Source organism: Epinephelus moara, chromosome 16 (genome assembly GCF_006386435.1).
Source record: "Epinephelus moara isolate mb chromosome 16, YSFRI_EMoa_1.0, whole genome shotgun sequence".
NCBI classification, from domain to species: domain Eukaryota; kingdom Metazoa; phylum Chordata; class Actinopteri; order Perciformes; family Serranidae; genus Epinephelus; species Epinephelus moara.
In genome coordinates this window covers 17,837,169-17,858,219 of record NC_065521.1, presented here as the reverse complement: position 1 = coordinate 17,858,219, position 21,051 = coordinate 17,837,169, and the positions used below count along the sequence as shown (strand labels likewise).

At 42.3% G+C, this 21,051-nt stretch overlaps 1 protein-coding gene across 1 annotated transcript in view; it reads left to right on the top strand.

Moving 5' to 3' along the window:
- Positions 1-21,051, top strand: part of bsna (bassoon presynaptic cytomatrix protein a) — a 190,626-nt gene that overhangs the window by 151,491 nt on the left and 18,084 nt on the right. Inside the window, exons 4-8 of the mRNA XM_050063867.1 lie at positions 3,041-3,484; positions 7,766-13,159; positions 14,666-14,833; positions 15,350-15,609; positions 17,166-18,099. Of these exons, the coding sequence (XP_049919824.1) occupies positions 3,041-3,484; positions 7,766-13,159; positions 14,666-14,833; positions 15,350-15,609; positions 17,166-18,099 (7,200 nt within the window). The remainder of the gene's footprint in view (positions 1-3,040; positions 3,485-7,765; positions 13,160-14,665; positions 14,834-15,349; positions 15,610-17,165; positions 18,100-21,051) is intronic.

The following is a 21,051-nucleotide window of genomic DNA, read 5'->3' as shown; positions in this document are numbered from 1 at the left end:
GTTTGTTTTGCACCAAAGTAATGCACCAAAATGAGTTCATATCTTATGTAATTATGAACCAGTAATTCATATATCACTCACATATTTGGGAAGGACTGCAATTATCAGACCATATACGCTGAAGAGAGGAAAGTACATGTTGATATTTTATATCTTATCGGCTGTATTTTTTTCTTATCATCTCAACCCAAAGGTCGACATGGAAGATCGCTGTTTTTTGCTGTTATTTTCACGTTAAGCTGAATTTATATTTCTGCGTCGAATCAACAACGTACCTACAGCCCGATGTGCACCAGAAATGTAACTACACATTGCGGCGATGCAGACCTCCTGTCTATTTTTGTAAGCTGAAATCATTTCTCTTAGTGGAATCGAAGCTTTTATTTACTTTAATGTCACAGATAAGAAACAATAAACTGTGAAGACAATAAAGCCTCCACAAAAATAGCATTTTAAGAATGTGTGTGATTTATCCTGGCTTCATATGAGCAGAGGAAATCTCTGCTCATTGCTAGGCTAATTTATACAATGTAAAATGCCATAGGCATGTGCTAATATTGTTAGCGTGTTGTATATGTTCGAAATGTGTTGAGTATAAGACAGTTGTTTTGTCGGTGAACCCTGTGAGTAATGGAGCCTACTTTTGTAATTTTACCTTTGTTACATGTTGCTGTTGTCCCAGGCTTCATATGAATAGAGGAAAAGTCCACTAGCCACTAGGCTAATTTATACATTGAAAAATGCCATAGACTTGTGCTAAAAACATTAGCATGTTGTATTTGTGGGGAAATGTGTCCAGCCAAAGACAAGTGCTTTGTCTGTGAATGCTACGAGTTAGAGTGAAGCTGATTTGTGTATTTGTGTTTGAAATGGTCGCTATTAAGCCATGTTTAATGTGTGTTTAAGGTGTGTTTTGACTCAACTAAACTGTACAGCACTTCACAGAAACCCTGCTGCAGTTTTGGAGATGTAACTGCAGAGTGACACAGACAGACCACTGCACGAGTATAAATGCTCACAATGGCATAGGCCACGTGCTAGGCTACGGTGAAGTTACTGCATATAGCTGATGCACAAGTATAAAATCAGTTTTAGATGAAAATTACAGCTACCAACACATCTGTTTAGCCTTTTCCCCCACTGTTTTTCTACATACAGTCAGTAGTGTCTGTATATTGTAAGGCACTGGTTAGATTTGTGTTTCAACAGGAAAGAGAGGCAACATTTTTTGGAGCTGTTACACATAAAACTTTTCATAATTATCAGACAGCAACACTCAGACACACATTATCTGCCTGAACTTTGCTGGTAATAGAAAGGCAACGCCAGAACACCTGTTGGTCATTAAAACAGACGTGATATGAGGCCTCAATGCAGACTGATGCAGAGCAGGGCTGATAGTTTTATATTCATACAGATGTTTTACTAAAATATTTATCTATTGTTGCCCATTTTGTAGTTTAAAAAAATAATTGGGAATTTGCTAGTTTTCCTACTTTGTTCTTTTCTTTTTTTTTTATAAGTTTTTGTTGATCTTTCTGCTGTAATGATTCCAGCTGTCATTACAAATTCTGGCTGCCTATAAGTAATAAGGACCACAGTGTCTAACACTCAACCCAAAGCTGCATCCGTCACTGTGGAGTCTCTTGTATGACACCTAAAAACAGATAAGTCTGAAATGGATTCAGAGAAACAGAGAGATAAAGGGGGCTTAATAGGGCGAGGAGATATAAAAGATGAGGAGAGGGGAGGGGTTAGGATTGGTTTGGTTTGGTGAGTTTTTACGAGGAGAGGATGAGTGGGTGGAAAAGAACAGAGATGGGAGATAAGTGTTCAGTGGGGAGGGCTACATCTGTCAGTTATTCATTACATGATTAATAAGGCCGCTCTTCAGTCCAAAACAGCATCAGGTAAACAGAAGGTGTCTTTACTGGAGAGATGCTGAAGGGACAATGAATATTGAATATTTTAAGCGCTAAATCTTAGTTGAAGAAATGTGTCTTTAAATGACATGTAAACCAATTACTCTCTTTTTCTGTCAGCGCGTCGCTGAACCGACCCCTGTGGCTTTTCCGTTGGCACATTCCAGAGATCACCTGTCAGTCAAACACTGTGGATGGGACAGTGACATTTACTTAGTCTTCTTCTGGACAGACCTACAGTTTGTTCACATCAGCAAATGGAAAAAAGTTAGAGACGAAAAATTTAGATTATGCACAGTGTGTGTGTGCACGCGCATGCATCGCAGTCTAATTTTTCATCAGTCAGCCTCACAGTGTGAGAAGTGAGTGGAGCCGATGTGATGAAAATAGGGTGTAGCTGTCAGTATGACTTGGCTTTTTAGAAATGTACGCCAGCTTAGCTTAGCCCGCTGCAGCTCTGACAGCTCTGTCTGGAAATAAGATTTCCAGAGTGTGTAGAGCTTGCGCGCGTGTGTGTGCATCTGTCTCTGCAGTCTGCTGCTTAAGTGGAATCGACATATTCAACGTTAAGAATATTAATCAGCGTGTTAAACCATCAATCTTATTTAACTCCAATGAGGACACATCATTTCAGTGGAGGAGTAGTTGCAGAGGGACACAGGGTTAAATGGTCTTTAAGTCACACACACTCTCACACACAAACACACACACTTACCTGGGAGCTAACCAGTGCTGCCGTCTTTACTGTTTGCTGTTGAGCAATAATAAGCTACCTGATGACTTTTTGACAGTCCTGTTATTCAAGCCGGTGACTTTTTCATTCAAAATATCACTTTATTAGCTTTTTAAATTGTATTTTTTGGAAGCATTTGCCAGATTTTGTCATTGCTCCCAATAGTGCCTCTCCTGGTCGTCAGTGTTGATGTTTTGAAACTTTGAAACAGCCTTTTCAAAGCATAGGCAATGAGCTAGAAGAAAGATTTTGGAATTTGAATGTCTTCAGACATGGTTTCAGCCATATTATGGTGATAATATATAACAACAAAACATCTCTGTACTATGGCAAAAAACAAACTTTTGTCACTGACTCTTTTGTTCTTGTCTTCTCTGTGTTTCAGAAAAAAGAGTGGTTATGTCTCAACTGCCAGACCCAGCGGCTGATGTCCGGGGGCGGCCTCGACGAACCTCCACTTCCCGTTCCTCATTCGTCTCCCAAGCACCAGCCAATGGGCTCGCCCCGTCACCAGGCGCCAACCAGTCAGCAAAGCCCTCTCCACAAACCCACCAGTCAGCAGGGCCCCAAGCCAGGCCAGCCGCAGACACAGAAAGCGCCGGGAACTGGCGGCAGCGTACCATTTGCGCCCACTGCTGCCAAACAACCGACCGACACCAAGACAACGACACCAGTATCGACCACAGAGACTCAGAAACCTCTGAAACCCTCAGAGGAGAAGCCCAAAATCGAGCCTGACAACCAAACTGCCAAAGACACCAAACCCTCCCAGAAGAAAGGAGAGCAGATCACACCGATTAAGGAAATCAAGAAGTCCAGGCACTATGATGTAAGTCTGATTTTTTTTTTCATAACATTGCTTTAGTCATGTGTATGACTCTGTATGTTAAGCTATGGAAAATGACCAAAAGTTGATACTAGTATAAGTGTTTTACAGCTTCTAAATAGTGAACCAAATAAACAAGATGGAAAGTGACAATCAAAAATGAATATACATGTTCTTCCTCTTACCTGTAGTGCCGTCTATCAGTCTAGATTGTTTTGGTGTGAGTTGCTGAGTACTGGAGATATGGGACATAGAGTTGTCTGCCTTATCTTGAACATAATAGAACTAGATTGCACTCGGCTTGTGGTGCTCAAAGCGCCAAAACAATACATTTAAAATACTTAACAGCAACGTCTCTTTCCAGACATTATGACCCGGTTACTCAAAATAATCCACAGACCTTGTTATGAGCAGTTTCATGTAGGAACTATTTTCTTTCTATCGAGCTTCACCCGCCAACCAAATCACTACACAGAGGGAAGTGTGAATCTAATGCTAGCTCACCTAGCGCCACTGAGCTAGATAACATTACAGCGTAGGTGAGCCATTAATCTTTACATCTGGCACTGACACAAGCACAAGCCCCTCGTTGATGAGCAGATGCACACGTCCTTCTGCACAGTGATACAGTTGGCGTGTGTAGTTTGGTAGAAAGAAGAAAGTTCCTAAAGACTGATTAATAGCACTACAGGTATGAGGAACAATATGTATTTTTGATTTTGGGGTGAACTGTCCCTTTTAGCTGATTTTCAGTTCACGCTCTCTGAAAACCATAGTGTAACATACAGGTCTATGTGCCAAAAAATGGCCATTGTCTGACCATTTTAACTTATAGAGCATGTATGCAGGTTGAGTTATGTGAGTGTGCATGGCTGTTTCAGCGTGGCCCAGCTTTGCATTCATACAGTTTTTCCATCACACTTAAAGAGCTTAATGAAAGCTCTTGTTCAGCACCAAGTATGTGTAGTCTACAGGATTTTGCCCACGCTGGACCTCCAAACACCCCACAGTCCATACAGTCAAGATATGTTAAAGATAACAGGGCTGCAATCCAGATGATCATAAGTAATAAGTCTGACACCGGAGAGATGGATGTTAACTTTTTACATCACCATGGATCCTGCCATCGACCAGCTGCCTGGTGCCTCATTAGATTCCCTCCAGCGTTTCCTTCAAGGTTTTGATCGCTGTGTTTAGACTCCAGATGTAAGTAAATGAATAACAGTGGCATCTTGAGGCCATTCATGCTACTGTGAATATGGCCTCTGTTACACTTTTGTGATGACTTGTGCTCACAGATAAGCACTTGTTAAGGTTCATAAATGTCACTTTGAACAGATCTGTGAGACTGCATTAGTTTGGCATTGTAGGTTGGCCAACTATCACTGTCTTACAACACAGTCAGCAAAAGCAACACAAAATCAAACTTCCATTTCTAAGAGTTCTTGCTGGACTCCCTTTTCTATGGGTAAAGTTAAGAAAGTAAGCAGTAAGTAAGAGAGTACCAGTTTCTTTGAAGCTCAAGTCTCCCATTATTCTCTCATGAATATTTAAGATTTTCTCCTGCATGTTTCTCAACTGCTGCATGCTGTTTTAATATTAAATGTAATCAAATTTTGTGACTGGTGGTCAGTGATCCATAAAATACTTTTAAGTTGTTTAATTCTTTAAAGTTAAAATGGTGGGGAAAATAACTAGTACAATGTGCTCTTCCCCATATGTCTTGTTTTTTTTTTTGTTTTTTGTTTTTCTTTAAATTTCAGTTAGATTAAACTAATTTTTTATTGAAAGATGAAATTCATAATTACAGTGACAAGTAAGATGCCTCAAGGTTTATAGTGTCACTGAGAGCCTTCATGAATTTACAATGCAATGGGATGGTTTAGGGTTTAATATCATAACCAAATTTCTAGATGTATTTGCCCTGTTCATATTTTTGCCATTCTCTGATTTTATATAAGCTTTTCTTATTTGTTTGTTTTCTCTGACCTCCATAATCACCCAGAGTTTACTCTTGAACTCCTTTTTATTTAAAGCTTTTTTTTTTGCAGTCCTTGTACAAAATGTCTCCATGTGTAAAAATGCCCCAAATATTTCATGTGAATTTACAGTTACATTCAGCTGGATGATCACAGCCCGGCCCAGTTTTTCCTTTGTTATACTACAAAGTGATAATTAGCCTGTAAGCAAAACACTGGGTGTTTTTCATCACAAAATATAGTTGTGGTATGTCATTACCTAAGACTTTCTATGGAGCATGGTTATTTAAAATTGTAAGTTGAACCAATTACTTTCTCCTGTGGTGTTGGAAGTCCGTGGCTGTTTGGAAAGCATGTCATTGATTCCCTCCTCGCAGAATGCTGAGGCTGCAAGTGGCAGCATTCATGGACTACCTTGGGGAGGGGGAGTGAGAGTGAGAGAGAAACACAGAGAGAGTGAAATAATGCCTTTTCTTACTCAGCGGCAGCCATCACTCCTGCTGAAATATTTATAAAGATTGGCTGCTTTGGGCCCTTTCAAAGGCAGAGCAGACCTTCCTCATCTAGGGAGCTGCTAGGAATTTAAAGTGCACAGAGCTCAAAGTAAAGTCTCCTCTGAAGTATTGTAACCATCGTAAGAGGTTTTCTAGAAAATCTCTCCATAATTTTTATCTATTTTGTATTCTGTCCTCCATCCCCCCTTTCATTCACCAGGTTAGTCCCTTTGAGATTATGATTTGGCATGTTATGAACAGACATCTGAGACAGAGCCATTGATGAATGAGTTTTGGGTAGTTTTACGTTAACTTTCACAATCACTCATCATGAAAAGACTGAAATTTTCTCACTCCTAAAAAGCACAGTTTGACTAACCTCTTTCCATCAATGGCTCAAAAAATTGTTAACAAATCCAACAACTTTAAGCCACTTTGTGATAAATGTATAATTATGCAATTTGTCTTAATGCTGTCATTTACTTCTTAATAAAATCAGACCATACTCCATGTATTTGATCGAGTTAAATTGTTGCATAATTCTGTATTACATATTTGTATTGTAACTAAATTGTAATGAAGAAAGTATTTATTGAGGACTTTGTTCAAAGGGCAGACATAGCTTTTAGTGGATCTAATGTGAGACGGTTTATTCAGTTTTAGAAATAGGAAGGGCAAATGTTTTCCTGTATAATTCTACATCCACAGTGACAAGTTCAAGCCTATTCTTTCACATGTTCTCTCTTAATTAAAATCTGTCACTTTTTCTTTCTTCTTTGTGCAGTTTAGCAACTTTTTTTATGCGATAACACCTACACATTCAATTTTAGCCCATATTTGAGCTTTAAAAAACAATCTTGTAGAATAAAGTGGAATTTCTGTAATTGGAGTTTGGGGTTCTTATGAACCAAATCAGCTGTTGTTGTTGTTGTTGTTGTTGTTGTTGTTGTTGTTGTTGTTACTGGAAACTATTTTTTGCTTTCTGTCCAATATTTTAAGCTAAGACTTTGTTACTTAGTTGAATTCCATAAAGACTAAATTTATAAACATGGAGCAAACCCCAAACTTTCAAAAACTAATGAAGAGAGACCTACTTTATTTCATTCTTATTTAAAATGTTGTTAATATTTTTATATATAGCACTTCTTACGTGGTAGCTAATGTTCCATAGGAAAAAAAAGGATAATTGACATTAATTACATGCCATTAAAAAACTATTAAATCATCAAATGTACGTGAACATCTGAAAAGGCTTCTTGAATGATCTCAGACAAAATTCACTGTAGTTTGTATCTATCAAGATATTTTAGGTATCAAGTTCGAGAGAGCTCTCAGGGTTATTGCTTTATCTCTTCTTGAAATGCTAAGATCAGATTGCAGTTTAATGACATATTTACAACCAATATTTTTATTAAAAAGAGAGGACTGCTTTTTTTAGCAGTTAGCTCAAGCACAGTTATGACATATTTAAGAAGCAAAACAAAACTGGAACAATCTTGTTATCTGACAGATGTTTTGGTCATCCAATATCGCACAAACAATGATAAGATATATCACATTAAACTGCAATTTTTAAAAAATAAACTTAATTTGTTCTTAGATAGATATTAAAAATTAGACAGAAAACATGAATTCTGTATTTTTAAAAAAATATGAATCTAAATATATTTGGGCTTAAATTGAATGTGTACTGATGTATTGATCCAGCATCAACGTATTGTCACACTTTGCAAACACGACTTGACTTAAATTAAAAACCCTAGATTCCCTAAATCTGATGCATTCTTCTGTCTGTCTCTTTCTCTCTTTAGGATACAAAAAACAACAGCACCCATGACTTGTCACGCAGCCCACAGAGCCTCAGTGACACCGGCTACTCCTCTGACGGCATCTCCAGCTCCCACAGTGAAATCACAGGTCTAATCCAAGAAGAGGAGATGAAGCTGAGCGAGAGGGGGATCAGTGGGCGGGGCTCCCCACCAAGCCCGTCTGAAATCACCAAACTAGAAAGCTCCATGAGGCCTTTGCTGGAGAAGAGCCTTTCTGAAGAGAAGGTGGACAGAAGGGGGAGGAAGCACAGAGATAGAGACTTGGATGACAGAGGGAAACAGCGCCCACGCTCCCTGTCAATCCCACCGGATGCATATGACTCTGACGAGGAACTAGAAGATATATTGGAGGAAGAAGAAGATGTAGGAGACTGGGAGAGTAAACGGAAGGAAGTGAAGGAGGAGAAGAAGGAGAAGAAAAAGAAGGAAAAAGAGGCTGAGCCCACAGAGATGACAGATGAGGAGTTCATGAGGAGACAAATAATGGAGATGAGCGCTGATGAGGAAAATGAGGAGGAAGAGGAGGAGGAGGAGGAAGAGGAGGAGGAGGAAGAGATGGAGGAAGAGGAAGATGAGGAAGATGAAGGATATGGCTACCAGAAACCCAAGAAAAGCCACCATAAACACGTTATCTCTGACTCAGGGAAGGAGAAAAGACGTCTTCAGCACCACTCCAGCAGTTTTGAGGAGGAGACTAAGAGCACTACTGATGTCTATAAAGGCTCAGTGGAGGAGGGTGAGGAAGATCTGATGGCATCTCAAGGAGGCTTGAGACGCTTCAAAACCATTGAACTCAATAACACCAACAGCTACAGCCGAGACATGGAGCTGAGCAATGAAAATGACTTGAGCCTTGATCGGGAACCAGAGCTAGAGATGGAGAGCCTGACAGGATCTCCCGAGGAGCGTTCTCGAGGTGACTACTCCTCCACACTGCCAGCCACTTCATCCTCATATGGCTCAGGCCAGTCTCCTACTTCCATCTCATCAATGGAGGAGGACAGTGACAGTAGCCCTAGCAGGAGGCAAAGGCTGGAAGAGGCCAAGCAGCAGAGGAAAGCACGCCACCGCTCTCATGGCCCCCTCCTTCCCACCATTGAAGATTCCTCCGAAGAGGACGAGCTAAGAGAGGAAGAAGAACTTCTGAGAGAGCAGGAGAAGATGAGGGAGGTGGAGCAACAGAGAATAAGGAGCACAGCACGAAAGACCAAGAGAGATAAGGAGGAGCTGAGGGCTCAGAGGCGCAGAGAGAGGTCCAAGACACCACCTAGTAATCTCTCCCCCATTGAAGATGCTTCTCCAACAGAGGAGCTGAGACAAGCTGCAGAAATGGAAGAGCTCCATCGATCTTCTGCTTCTGAATATTCCCCTCAGAGTCTGGACTCTGAGGCTGAGGGATATGAGTCCAAACTTTACAAGTCAGGCAGCGAATACAACCTGCCCACATTTATGTCTCTCTACTCACCAGTCGAGAAATCATCAACTACAACAACCACCACAGCACCATCCTCAACTTCCAAACCGCTAAAGAGCGCTGAGGAGGTTTATGAGGAGATGATGAGGAAGGCAGAGATGCTTCAGAAACAACAGAAACAACAGCAGCAACAGCAACATGGAAGACATGGGCAATACTACGAGGAGGACGTTAATGGACAGGGTTATGATGACGAGTATGAATATGATGATCAGGCAGGATACGACAATGAGGCAGCAGAGACAGAAACAGATATTTATGAGGAGATTCGACAAACATCACAGAACATCACCAAGATGCAGCAGGCCACTGATGAGCAAGTAGAGATTGAGATTGAGAGCTCCTACCCAGACAAACAGCTCCTAGACACAGGGTCAGCCTTTGCTAAGCTACTTGAGCAAAGCAATGCTCTACTAACTCCAGGGACCAGCCCCACCCAGATCTCAGCTCCTGTCTCCTTTGCCGAGACTGGAGGGCGGATTCCTGATGTCCGAGTTACGCAGCACTTCTCTGCAAAGGATGGACACAAAGACAGGATCAAAAGCCAAGCAGGAAAGAATGGAATAACTCCAACAGTGGCTGCCACCACTATTGCAGCATATGGAGTTTATGCCAGAGATGCAGTGACTATTTCTCAGACTAGTTCAAGCCACACTATGACAACCACTCAGTCTGGTATGTATGGCCGGCACACATCAAGTACTGCCACATCTTCAGCTACAGTCTCAAGTGTATGCAGCAAGATTGCAGAGATTACCCAGGCCTACAGTCAAAGAGAAGTGATCACCAGAAGGATAGGGGAGAGCAGAGGTGTCCATGTGCGAGACAGCTCAACATCTTCCACTGAGAGAATTATTGAGCCGCGTTCTCCCAAGTACACTACTTATTACAGGAGCACCAGTCCTCCTCTTTCTCCATCGCCGCCACCACAGAGTCCCACCCGTTCACCTTCCAGAAGGAATACAGCTGAGTTCTCTACCCAGACGTTCAGTTCAGCATTACGAATGTCAGATTCAGCTGGCTCTGGGCCTCCGTCTCCAGTGACGGCTCAGGGAACCCAAACAGCACATCGATCAGTTTCCCCACGGCTCTATCGTCAGCAGTCTTCCCAGGATGCCCCATACTCCCCACCTCCAAGCCCAGCTAGGCCTATGACAGTCAACACTGCTACTTCTCCTCTGTCTTCGCCTACCCGATTTAGCCGCCAATCAACATTTGACAATTACTCCCCATGTGGCAGCCCTCCAGACACGCCGCCTTACCAACAGTCTCCTACCCGAAGCTTCTACCGAACACAAAGAGTGGAGAAAGTAAATGTAGGAACAAGTATGGTCACCACAGCCAGCCTTTACACTAGAGGGTCCATGTCAATGGACAATATCTCCCTCTGTCGAATATCTACAGTCCCAGGAACTTCTAGGGTAGAGCAAGGCCATATGATCCAAGGTGGAAGTGTTGTGGACCTCAGAACAGTCACCAAACCTGCCCCTATTATCATGACTGACCAGGGAATGGATCTCACCTCCTTGGCCACCGAAAGCAGGAAATACCATGGTGGATCAGAGGGTAGCAGACATTCAACGATTGTACAGCCACTGATTATGAACCTGAACACGCAGGAGATCGCCACACCAACCACTGTGAGTGTCACTGTGGCTGCTTCCATGTTTATGACCCAGCCCAAACAGCCAACAGTCTATGGTGATCCCCATCAAAACCGAGTGGATCTGGGTCAGGGCATGGGTTCAGCTGTGTGTCTCTCCCAGAACAAACCGATTTCACCTCCAATGGATCCATCAATACCAAAAATTGATGCCAAACTGGAAGACCTCAGTATCCAACAGAAGGAGCTACAAATTCAGCAAGAGAAGCTGCAGAAGCAACAACAGCTCCTTGAACAACAGTTGCAGCAGCACCACCAGATGCAACAGCAGCAGCAACAGGCATCTGCTTTGGCCAGGTACAGCCTTACTGGCCAGATCCCACCTTTACTGAAAAAAGACTTGCTAGTCAGTCAGACTAGTGCTGCCTCAGCTGTGGTCAGTGCTGTTTCACCAGTCATTAACCCTGAGCTGTATGGCACTGGTCCCATTGAGTTGAAAGGGAAGATCAGTCCTCCTGGTTTGATTTCAGGAGGTAAATCACCACATAGCATGGTAGTACAAATGGACGGAGGGCCAGAGCAGGCCAGGGCAGTGACTCAGCTAGTGAAGGTAGAAGAAGGACAGGATGCGATGGATCTGACAGGGGGCCAAATTAAACCAGACAACCAACCAGCTTGCTGTGATGTTGTTTACCGGCTTCCCTTTGGTGGAAGCTGTGTTGGTGGTGAGAAAGAGGGCATAAGACCTCCATCTGCCCCACCTCTTACCTATGAGTCTGACCAAGAAAGACAAACTGGAGGGTACCATGAATATCCAATGGATGAACGTAAGGCCTACACATTACCTTTCCCTGGTAGGCTCCAGCCTTCGATGTCTGATACAAACCTAGCTGAAGCTGGGTTACAGTCCTACCGCTCTAAACTAGATCCACAACTCCAAGCCTCAGGAGAACTTGCCATGGATCTAACTGCTATGAAACAGGGTTATGGAGGGTATATAGGAATGCAGTATGGCTCCTATACAGATTTACGGCATGGAGGAGACATCACAGCCCAAACACTGCCTATAAGGAGATATAATTCTCTGTCTAACATCAGTGCAGACTATGGCTACTCTGCTCGTGACATTGCTGGCTTCCAAGAAGCTAACTTGGCTCAATACAGTGCTACAACTGCCAGGGAGATCAGCCGGATGTGTGCAGCACTTAATTCTATGGATCGTTATGGAAGCAACCCAGATTTGATGCAGTTTGGTAGTTTGGGGAGAGGAACTGGATCTGCAGCCTCCAGACTTGCGGCAGGTCTCGGCATGAGACAAAACCTCCTCTTTGGACTAGATGGGAAACCAATCTCCCACAGTCAAGCACTAACCAACCTTATCAATGCCAGGCAGGCCAGCCTCAGAGCCATGTACCCTGCTGCTATTAGGTCCTCTGATGGGATGATCTACTCCACCATTCAGACTCCCATCGCTTCTACGCTTCCCATCACAACTCAGCCTGCCTCTGTTCTTCGCCCACTACTGAGGGGGGTCTACCGGCCATACCCCTCTGCCAACATGACACCTGTCCCCCTATCCAGTCTTAGCAGGCTACCAATGACCCCCAGAATACCCTTAACTGGACAAGGTCCAGTCCGTTACCCAGCACCAGGTCTTCTCCAGACAACGTCAACCACTGCCACTACTGCTGGTTCTGCAACAACTTCAGCACCAGTAGGTGCTCCAGTGTCTGTCCCCATGACAACTACTAGTTCTACAGTCCAGGATGAACCAGTTTACCTCGGTAAAGGTGCATCCTCATCAGCAGAGGTCACCTCTGTGCAAGGTACAGTTGTCATACCAATGGAGCAACAGCAGCAACCAATAAACTTGTCCCAGGCCCATTTACACAGTCAACAACAACAACAGCAACAAGCGGCAACCAATCAGCAGCCACAACAGCCACCTCCAGCTGCCCATGCCTACCCACCCTCTGCTCCTTCACACACTCACGGCTACACCCAACCTCCAGTTGGCCCCTCTGCCCCCTCTAGTGGTTTACCCATCGCAGGGGGTCTTCCTCCCTTCCCTCCACCAGGTGCCATACACAAGGAGGGTGAAACCGAGGCAGAGAGGCTGCATCGGCAGCAGGAGCAGCTTCTGCAGATGGAAAGGGAGCGCGTGGAGTTGGAGAAACTTCGGCAACTGCGCCTGCAGGAGGAACTGGAACGAGAAAGGATTGAGCTGAAGCTGCATAGGGAGAAGGAGCAGATGCTGGTGCAGAGAGAGTTGCATGAGCTGCAGAACATCAAGGAACAGGTAGAGGGAGAAACGGGAGGCGGAATGGAGAGTTTGATCATTGGTGTCTTGTTTGATGTTTTGTGGTTGTTGGTTTTGCAGTGGATTTTGATTTGTGTTTTGTTGTTTCTGTGGTTGTCTTTTTTGTGGTGTATGTTATTGTGTTTTTATCCTTTTATATTATTTGAATTGTTTTGTTCTTTCAATGTCACATCTTTGATGTGCAACCAGTAAATTGACTTGCAAGATACAGTACAGAAATGATAAAAAAAACAATACTATATACAGTTACAGTATATGCATGCAATTCAGTGCATGTTTCCTATCAATTCTCCAAAAAAGTACATGTAACAAACTGTGACAGTTTTATTGAAGATATTTGCCAGTGAGACCATTAAATATCTCTTCAGAAGATGGTGTTAAGATACTGTCATTGTCAGTGAAAATGTTATTTAATGTAATGATTGATGGCTCCTTTTGTTCAAAGAAATGTTTGCATCAGCCAACCTTACCAAAATATACTTCTACATGCATGCTGTGTAGTTCACTTTACTGGACCTTTCCTGTATTTGGAAGTGTGCATGAACATGCCTGTATTGGTATGTGTGACAGAGACTGATGATGCTCAGATTTTGGTTTCATGTTTCATTTGTTGGTTTGACTTATGTTCAGAGGGAAAATGGAAAGTGGTTTAATATTCCATTTGTTGGTCTGATTTATATGCAAAAGAAAAATGAATCCCATTATGTTGTATTTGTCTGATAACCAACAGCAAGTACACATTTGAATATGCCACTTTTCTGAGCTCCTGACAGCCTTGTGCAGATGTTTTAACGGTTAACAGAAGGGCTAACATGACAATTTTCTTCTTTTTTGATAGAACAAGCAGTTGAAAATCTTTCAAGTTAACTCAGTTAAACAGGTGTGGAAGCCTTCCTTAATGAGAATGAACTAGAGATGGAATGTATAATATGCATCTCATATCCTACAGTATGAGCAAAAAACCCTAACTCCTTATTTGCACTAGCCTGTCATTTATGCAACAAAGAAAATGCATTACATATTTTCTTATGAGCATCATATGACTGGCAACAGCAATTACCAGCAGGCTACATGCTGCACTTCATTTATGTTGCGCTTCCATTCTTGGTTTATGCAATATATAGAAGTCTGACTAACTTGGAACCATTTTTAAAACTAATCCATCAGTGCAAGAATAACTCCATGTCACATTCAGTGTCAGGAGTTTTTGGTCATCTTGTATTCAACCAGATGTGCCAAAAGTCAACAACCTTGTCTTCTTCTGTCTTTGCTGTCTCCCTCTTTATGTTTCTCTCATTGTCTTTAATCTTGTCTTCTTGTCCATCATTTATTTTTCTTGTTTGATCATTCCTTCTCCTCTCAACCCGTCCACTCTCACCTCTTTCTTGTGCTACGCTTCTCCATACTTTTCTTGTCTTGTCCTCTCTCTGTGTTTTTTGCCGACGTTTGCTTCTCTCTGTTCCCCTTTCCCCCAACATTTTTTAGGTCCTCCAGCAGCAGCAACAGGAACGCGAGAAACAACTTGTTCTCCAGAGGGAGCAGTTGGCCCAGCAGAAGTCCCAGCTAGATCAGATCCAGTCTTTGCAGCAGCAGCTCCAGCAACAGCTTGTAGAGCAGAAGAGACAGAAAACAGCTGCAGCTCACAGCGTTCAGGTGAGGGAAAGGAGGAACACCATCAGGTGCCTTGTAAGTGATGTGACATCTAGCCATAATGCTGAAGGCTTCATTTCTATGGAAAATTTTAGGCCACAGATTTTACCTGCCTGACACCTGCCTACACATGCTTGACCCCTGGCATGGATTTACCTAACTGACACCTCCCTTTTTTCTACAGTATATTTTCTAAAGCCAAATTGATCTCAAAAGCCACCAACACATATTCTAACAACTCGTGAGTTAACTGTCATGGCAAAGAAAAACGTGTGTCTGTACAAGTAATTTTGCATGACACATGAAATTCATTTTGCAAAAATAATTTTAAAGTGCTTTCTAAAACTGATCACTGTTCTGAACTGACACCCCAAGCTGCAGCTCATAATGTTTGCATGTCTGCACTGAGCCAATTCTTTGGTGAACTTCTATGATTGTAACATGAGTTGCAACATGCAAAGCCTTTTCAGGCTCAGTTGAATAAATGATAGTTGACAACAATCTTTTTTTTTTCTTCAGCTGGACATGACTGGACAGCCCGTGCACCCCTACAACGACGCTCAGATGAGCTCCCGCTCCCTCCCCAACTCCTCGTCAGAGATGTGTCTGAGGAGCCAGGAGGAGCACATGGTGGAGACCAGGAGCAACATGAGGAAACACAGCTCCATGACCAGGCTGAGCAGGGACAGCTTGGACGGAGACGGCGTGGTGTTTTACGGCTCCCCCCGCAGGATCGTGGACAGCTGTGTGCAGACAGACGATGAAGACGGAGAGGAGAGGTAGAGATGTGTGTGTGCGTGCGTGTATGGGTGGGTGGAGTGAGTAAGAGGACAGATACATAGATGTGAATGTTTTGTGTGTGTGTGTGTGTGTGTGTGTGTGTTTGGCAAGGATTTCCCTGATAGTCTTCCTATTTACTTCACATCTTTCTGTAATTAAATAACAAGACACAAGCTGAGATGCAGATGCAGGCTTTATGAATAATTTATAGACCATTTTCACACATAATAAAGATGTCACTTTTCTGAGAGTTTCAAAAGCATTAAGCATGATGCAGCAATAATTTCATATGACATCTGCTATTGGTAAATGTTTTAAGTTAGACTTGTTGTCCGAGGTTAAGTTTCTAAGTTAAAAGCAGCTACCTTTACTCTTCTGAACCAAAGAAGCTGGGGAAAAATATGAAAAAACCCTTTCTAAAAATCCAATAAGTATCTGGCATGAGGCCCAAAACTATACAGAGGAAACCCCCCTACTGTCAGCTGTCACGACAATATGGGGCGATGGCAAATTTATACCTGGAAGAGAAGATGCTGGTTTTAAAATGGGCAAACAAAGGATCAGGCAGAATAATGGATTTACACAACGATGGAGGGCTAATGTCATTTATTGAACGACAAGAAAAGTATGATATTCCTTCAAGGCACTTCTTTAAGTTTTTACAAATAAAACATTTTATGTCTGTTTCTCAAAACCACTCACTTAACCAGCTAGCTCTCTCTCCACTGGAGAATATACAGTGAAACATGTCGTTGGTAGAGGACAGGTATTGATGCTAAATAAAATGTTTTCACAACAGTCACCTCAGTCTTCGGAAATGAAGGCTCAAACACAAACAATTAACACGCGGCTTCAGTTGCTACAATACAATTGGATTTCAAGATCATATATATCACAAATAGACACATACTTCAAATGTAACAATGCTACAGGAGCACTCTTTCACTGCTTGTGGGAATGTAATGAAGTCAAGGGTTTTTGAAGGATGTTCTTGACATGGTAACCAGATTTAAAAAAAAAAAAAACCTTGTTGGCCAAATCTATGCATCTTAAGTATTTATCCAAAAGATAGTGTTGATAATGTTTATTATACAACAGTTAGTTCCGGCCCTGCAATCTGATTGGTCGAGAGACAGTAAAACCGTGACGATATAGGAGTACAACATCACGGTTATTTCACTGTGTATGTATCACTCCGCCTCACAGCTGATTGCAATCAACAATCAAATCAAAACTGACGGTTAGTGTCAGTTAGGTCAGTAGTTGCGTTGCATCCCTGGAGAAGTATTTAAACAAACTTCCACCAGATGCAAATGCCCTTTATCTGAAGCCCAGGATGACAGCAGCTCACACAGACAATATCTGGTATTCTCATTCAAATTTGGTAACTTCTGTCTCCAAAAAACCAAGATGGTGGCAGCCGAAATGCTGAACTCAAGGCTTCAAAACAGGAGTCCACAAACCAATGGGTGATGTCACAGCGGCTACCTACATTATTTTATACAGTCTATGGACTTTCGTTACCTTTTTCTTCTTCTCTTCCCTCCGTCACCAGGTACATGATGCGTCATCGCACCAGAAGGCGTGGTCGCAGTGTTGACTGCTCCGTCCAGACGGATGATGACGAGGACAAGGCTGAGACGGAGCACCCGGTCCGCCGAAGACGTTCCCGTTTCTCCCGGCATGCTGAGTCCAGTACCGCTGGCAGCAGCACTGCTGCCACGTCCACCACAGCCACTGACACTAAGACTGACTCCTCCAAGATGGTATCCTCCAGCATCGCAGTCCAGACCATCAGGGAAATGTCATGCCAGACGGAAGTGGAGCACCTGGGGAGAGTCTCCCCAGCGATCCATGTGACAGTACCAGACCCTAATAAAGTAGAGATTGTGCACTACATCTCCGGACCTGAGCGAACCCAGAAAGGACAGTCTCTAGCATGTCAGACTGACCCAGAAGCCCAGTCACAGGGTGTTGTAGCTCCCCAGCTCAGTGTACCAACCACGGTCAGTCCATATTCTTCCTCTACCAGCACCGGAACCCAACAATCTGGTTCTGTTGACCTCCTGACCCAGCAGCGCCAGCAGCAGCACATCGCAGCAAACGCAGCCAAGTTTGAGCGCCGCCGCCCCGACCCACTCGACATCAACTACCAGTCTCACAACCACCTCCACAACGAGTCCATCTCCAGCATCATCCGCCAGCAGCAGACACCCAAATCCCCACAAGTCCTCTACTCCCCTGTCTCCCCGGTGTCCCCTCACCGCCTGCTGGAGACATCTCTGTCCAGCGAGAGGCTGAACAAGGCCCACGTCACACCTCAGCAGAAGTCATACACAGCAGAGTCCCCCCAGAGACACCCCTCTGTGCCCCGACCCATCAAGAGCACCCAGAGGTCCATGTCAGACCCCAAGCCCCTCAGCCCCACCACAGATGAGCATACCAAGGCCAGGCTGTCCCTCTACCAACAACAAGCGCTCCAGAGCCAGGTAAAGTCTCTCCAACCATGCTGACACATGCATTAGCACACAGTGAAAGATAAATGTAGAATTACAGAGAATGAAGCAATTAAACTTGATTCAGGGCAGAGTCTAGATAAGATAGCTAAATAGTCGAGATGTTATCAGCTAGATAGAGCAAAAGTCTATTTTTGTTGTATTGGCTATGTGTTTCTAAGAAAAGTGGTTAAAATCAATGCTAATAAAAACGGACTAAATTTTTACCTCATGTTCAGTTCAAAAGCTCCCCTTGAGACCTGCACTCAAGTAAAGTGTAGTAGAAAACATATACTGTGTTGTGGACACTCTTATGTAATTGACTGCCTGGGCAGATATTTCAGCTGGAAGCTAACCTCAGTGTGAAAATAAAGCAATTAATAGATGGTATCTTATTGTATGTAGCCAATAGCTCAGGTCCATAAAAGAACCCAGCTATTATTCAGTTACAGCTACAGTAGTTGTGGTTTACTGGAGGACTACTGTGATGAAATGTAGCTGCAGCAAAGAGCTTAACAGCTTCTGTAGTACTTCATTGGTTTACATCAATAAAATGTGTCAAGAAGAAAGAATTCAGGTTAACTGTAATGTTATCCAGGTGTAGATTTTATGGGTCGATGTAGGGGGCATCGCCACAATGTTTACAACATGTGCATTAGTTCCCCCCAATAAAAACAAGAAAGACATTTACACCATAAATTGATGCAGAAAAGGCACAAATCAGGAAATTAGTGTTCGATGCTCAAAATGTTTTTGCGAAGGACCCCCAAACCCCCCATTTCATGTGTCCCACCCAGTGTTGAATCAAACCTACGCCCTTGTTTTAATTATCAAAGCTACGGTACCACCGATATTGAACACAGTTTGATAGTCTGGTTTGGAGTTGATGGAATTAATGCATTTTCCTAAATACCAAACAGACTGAATGTTTTGCTTTTGTTTCATATCTTCATGCTAATACTAGTAATGCTGCCTAATGCCACAGTCCAAGAAAGGGCCCATATTTGGGGCTTCCTGTTGTAACTAGTAACTAGACAAAATATTATATGTACACAGATTCACCATCAACAGTATGAAAAATTGATTGTTGGGTAACAAATTTAAACCTTGGGCAGGGCCCCAGCACATGTTCACACAGTCATTATCTTTGCTTTAGTCATTAGTTTGACTCACTTTTATGTTGTTCAGCGGAGTCAAAACTTGCCAAAGGCATCAATACTGAATGGCCTCGCTGTAACTTTGATTGAAATCATTCCTTTCATTCCACTTTGCCCGTTTTTATTTTGTGAGTGCCATGAATGTTTAATGGAAATGCTATGATGACTAATTCCCTTTGTTGTGGATTTTTCAGATGTTTTGTTTTTTTATGTTCTTTAGGGCATACAGACTTTATTAAGTCGACCACAATCCCAATATGAAACAAGTGACAACTTCTCTTATGAAACAATATACACAGTGGAAATCCACTGTTGAGCTTTCTTGAGGTATTACAGGCTTTTATTGTAGAAACCAGTGCTGAAGGAAGATGTTCAACAACTTGGCTACAAATTAACGAAATCTGATACTATACTAGGCAGCTAGTGAATGTTTCTGCCTGTTCATTTTAATTCTTGTAGATTTGTGATGATAGTACGGTCTGACGTTTTATTCAATATCTCTGTTTAGCTGTGATTTGGGCATTTTAAAATTCTTACCCTGGATTATCACACAAGGGGCATTACTATCATAATTATGTGCATTAATAACTCCTTCAGTGTCATCATAATTACAAACCAGGACCAATACATTTTCAAAATGAAACCTGTATTACAGCATACGTGGCCGATGGCAGACTGCTCTCACAATAAACATATTTTGGTGTGAAAGGCTTGATTTGTTTAGACCAATTGATAAAGATCAGATTGATAGCTAAAGAATGAATACATCATCATAAACTAATGAACTTGATTTATAGAGCACTTTTCAAAACCAAAGTTACAAAGTGGTTCACACGGGGCTGCAAATTAAAATCAACAAATCAAATATAAAATCATGTCAGTTGGGAACTTTTAGGTCACAGAAGACATTAATGGACCAGAATGAAATAGGTAAAACTCTTTCCAATTACTATAACTTTGCGCTGATCTTACTCCTCTCCGAGTTATTACGACACTGCTTGACTAATAAAAGAAGAAATAAAGAAGCAATTCAAGCTAAATTAAGCAAAATTAGAATAGGTCCTTTGATAAAAGTATGTTTAGGAATACATTTAAAAAATGAAACTGCCTTCAATCATTCAGCAGTTATCCACTTCCACATCATCCCCTGTTGCATTGTAAAATCACTCCAAAGCATATGGCAAGGTAAACGAAACTAAGCAGACTGCTTTGGGACGTGCCTATGAAATGACTAAAAAAAATGTATTTGTTTTCTTCTGCCTTCCATCAGCAATATTGAGTCATAGCAGTCATTATGTAAATGTTGTGATGAACAGCCCCTTTGTTATGTATAGATGTTTCACACTGCACAGTGTTTTCTCTCCTAATCTTCTGAGGTGTTGGAAGTATGTTTTCACTGCCCACATGCCGAGATTAGGGATTTATTTTATGTTGCCGCCCCCACACAGATTGACACGATAAACAACACACAGCATACTGTGTGATCTATTTGCAAATTCAAAACGCCCTTATCAAATATGTATGGGATGGGAAGATATAGTATTTAGACACTTTAAAAAAAACAAAGCTGAACCAACATTCAGTCTGATGTTTGCGTCATTCATGATATTGATTAGCCAAAAGAAAACACTGACTCATCTGAACAAGATAAGTGGCTAGTTTGTACTATAAACGGATTAGTTCCATGTGCAGTCAAAACACAGACAAGATGATAATCAAATACACTGAAATGCTTGTCTTGTGTTCTTTGTGTTTTTCTTGGAGTTTACAGTGGAACACATGGTGCAGT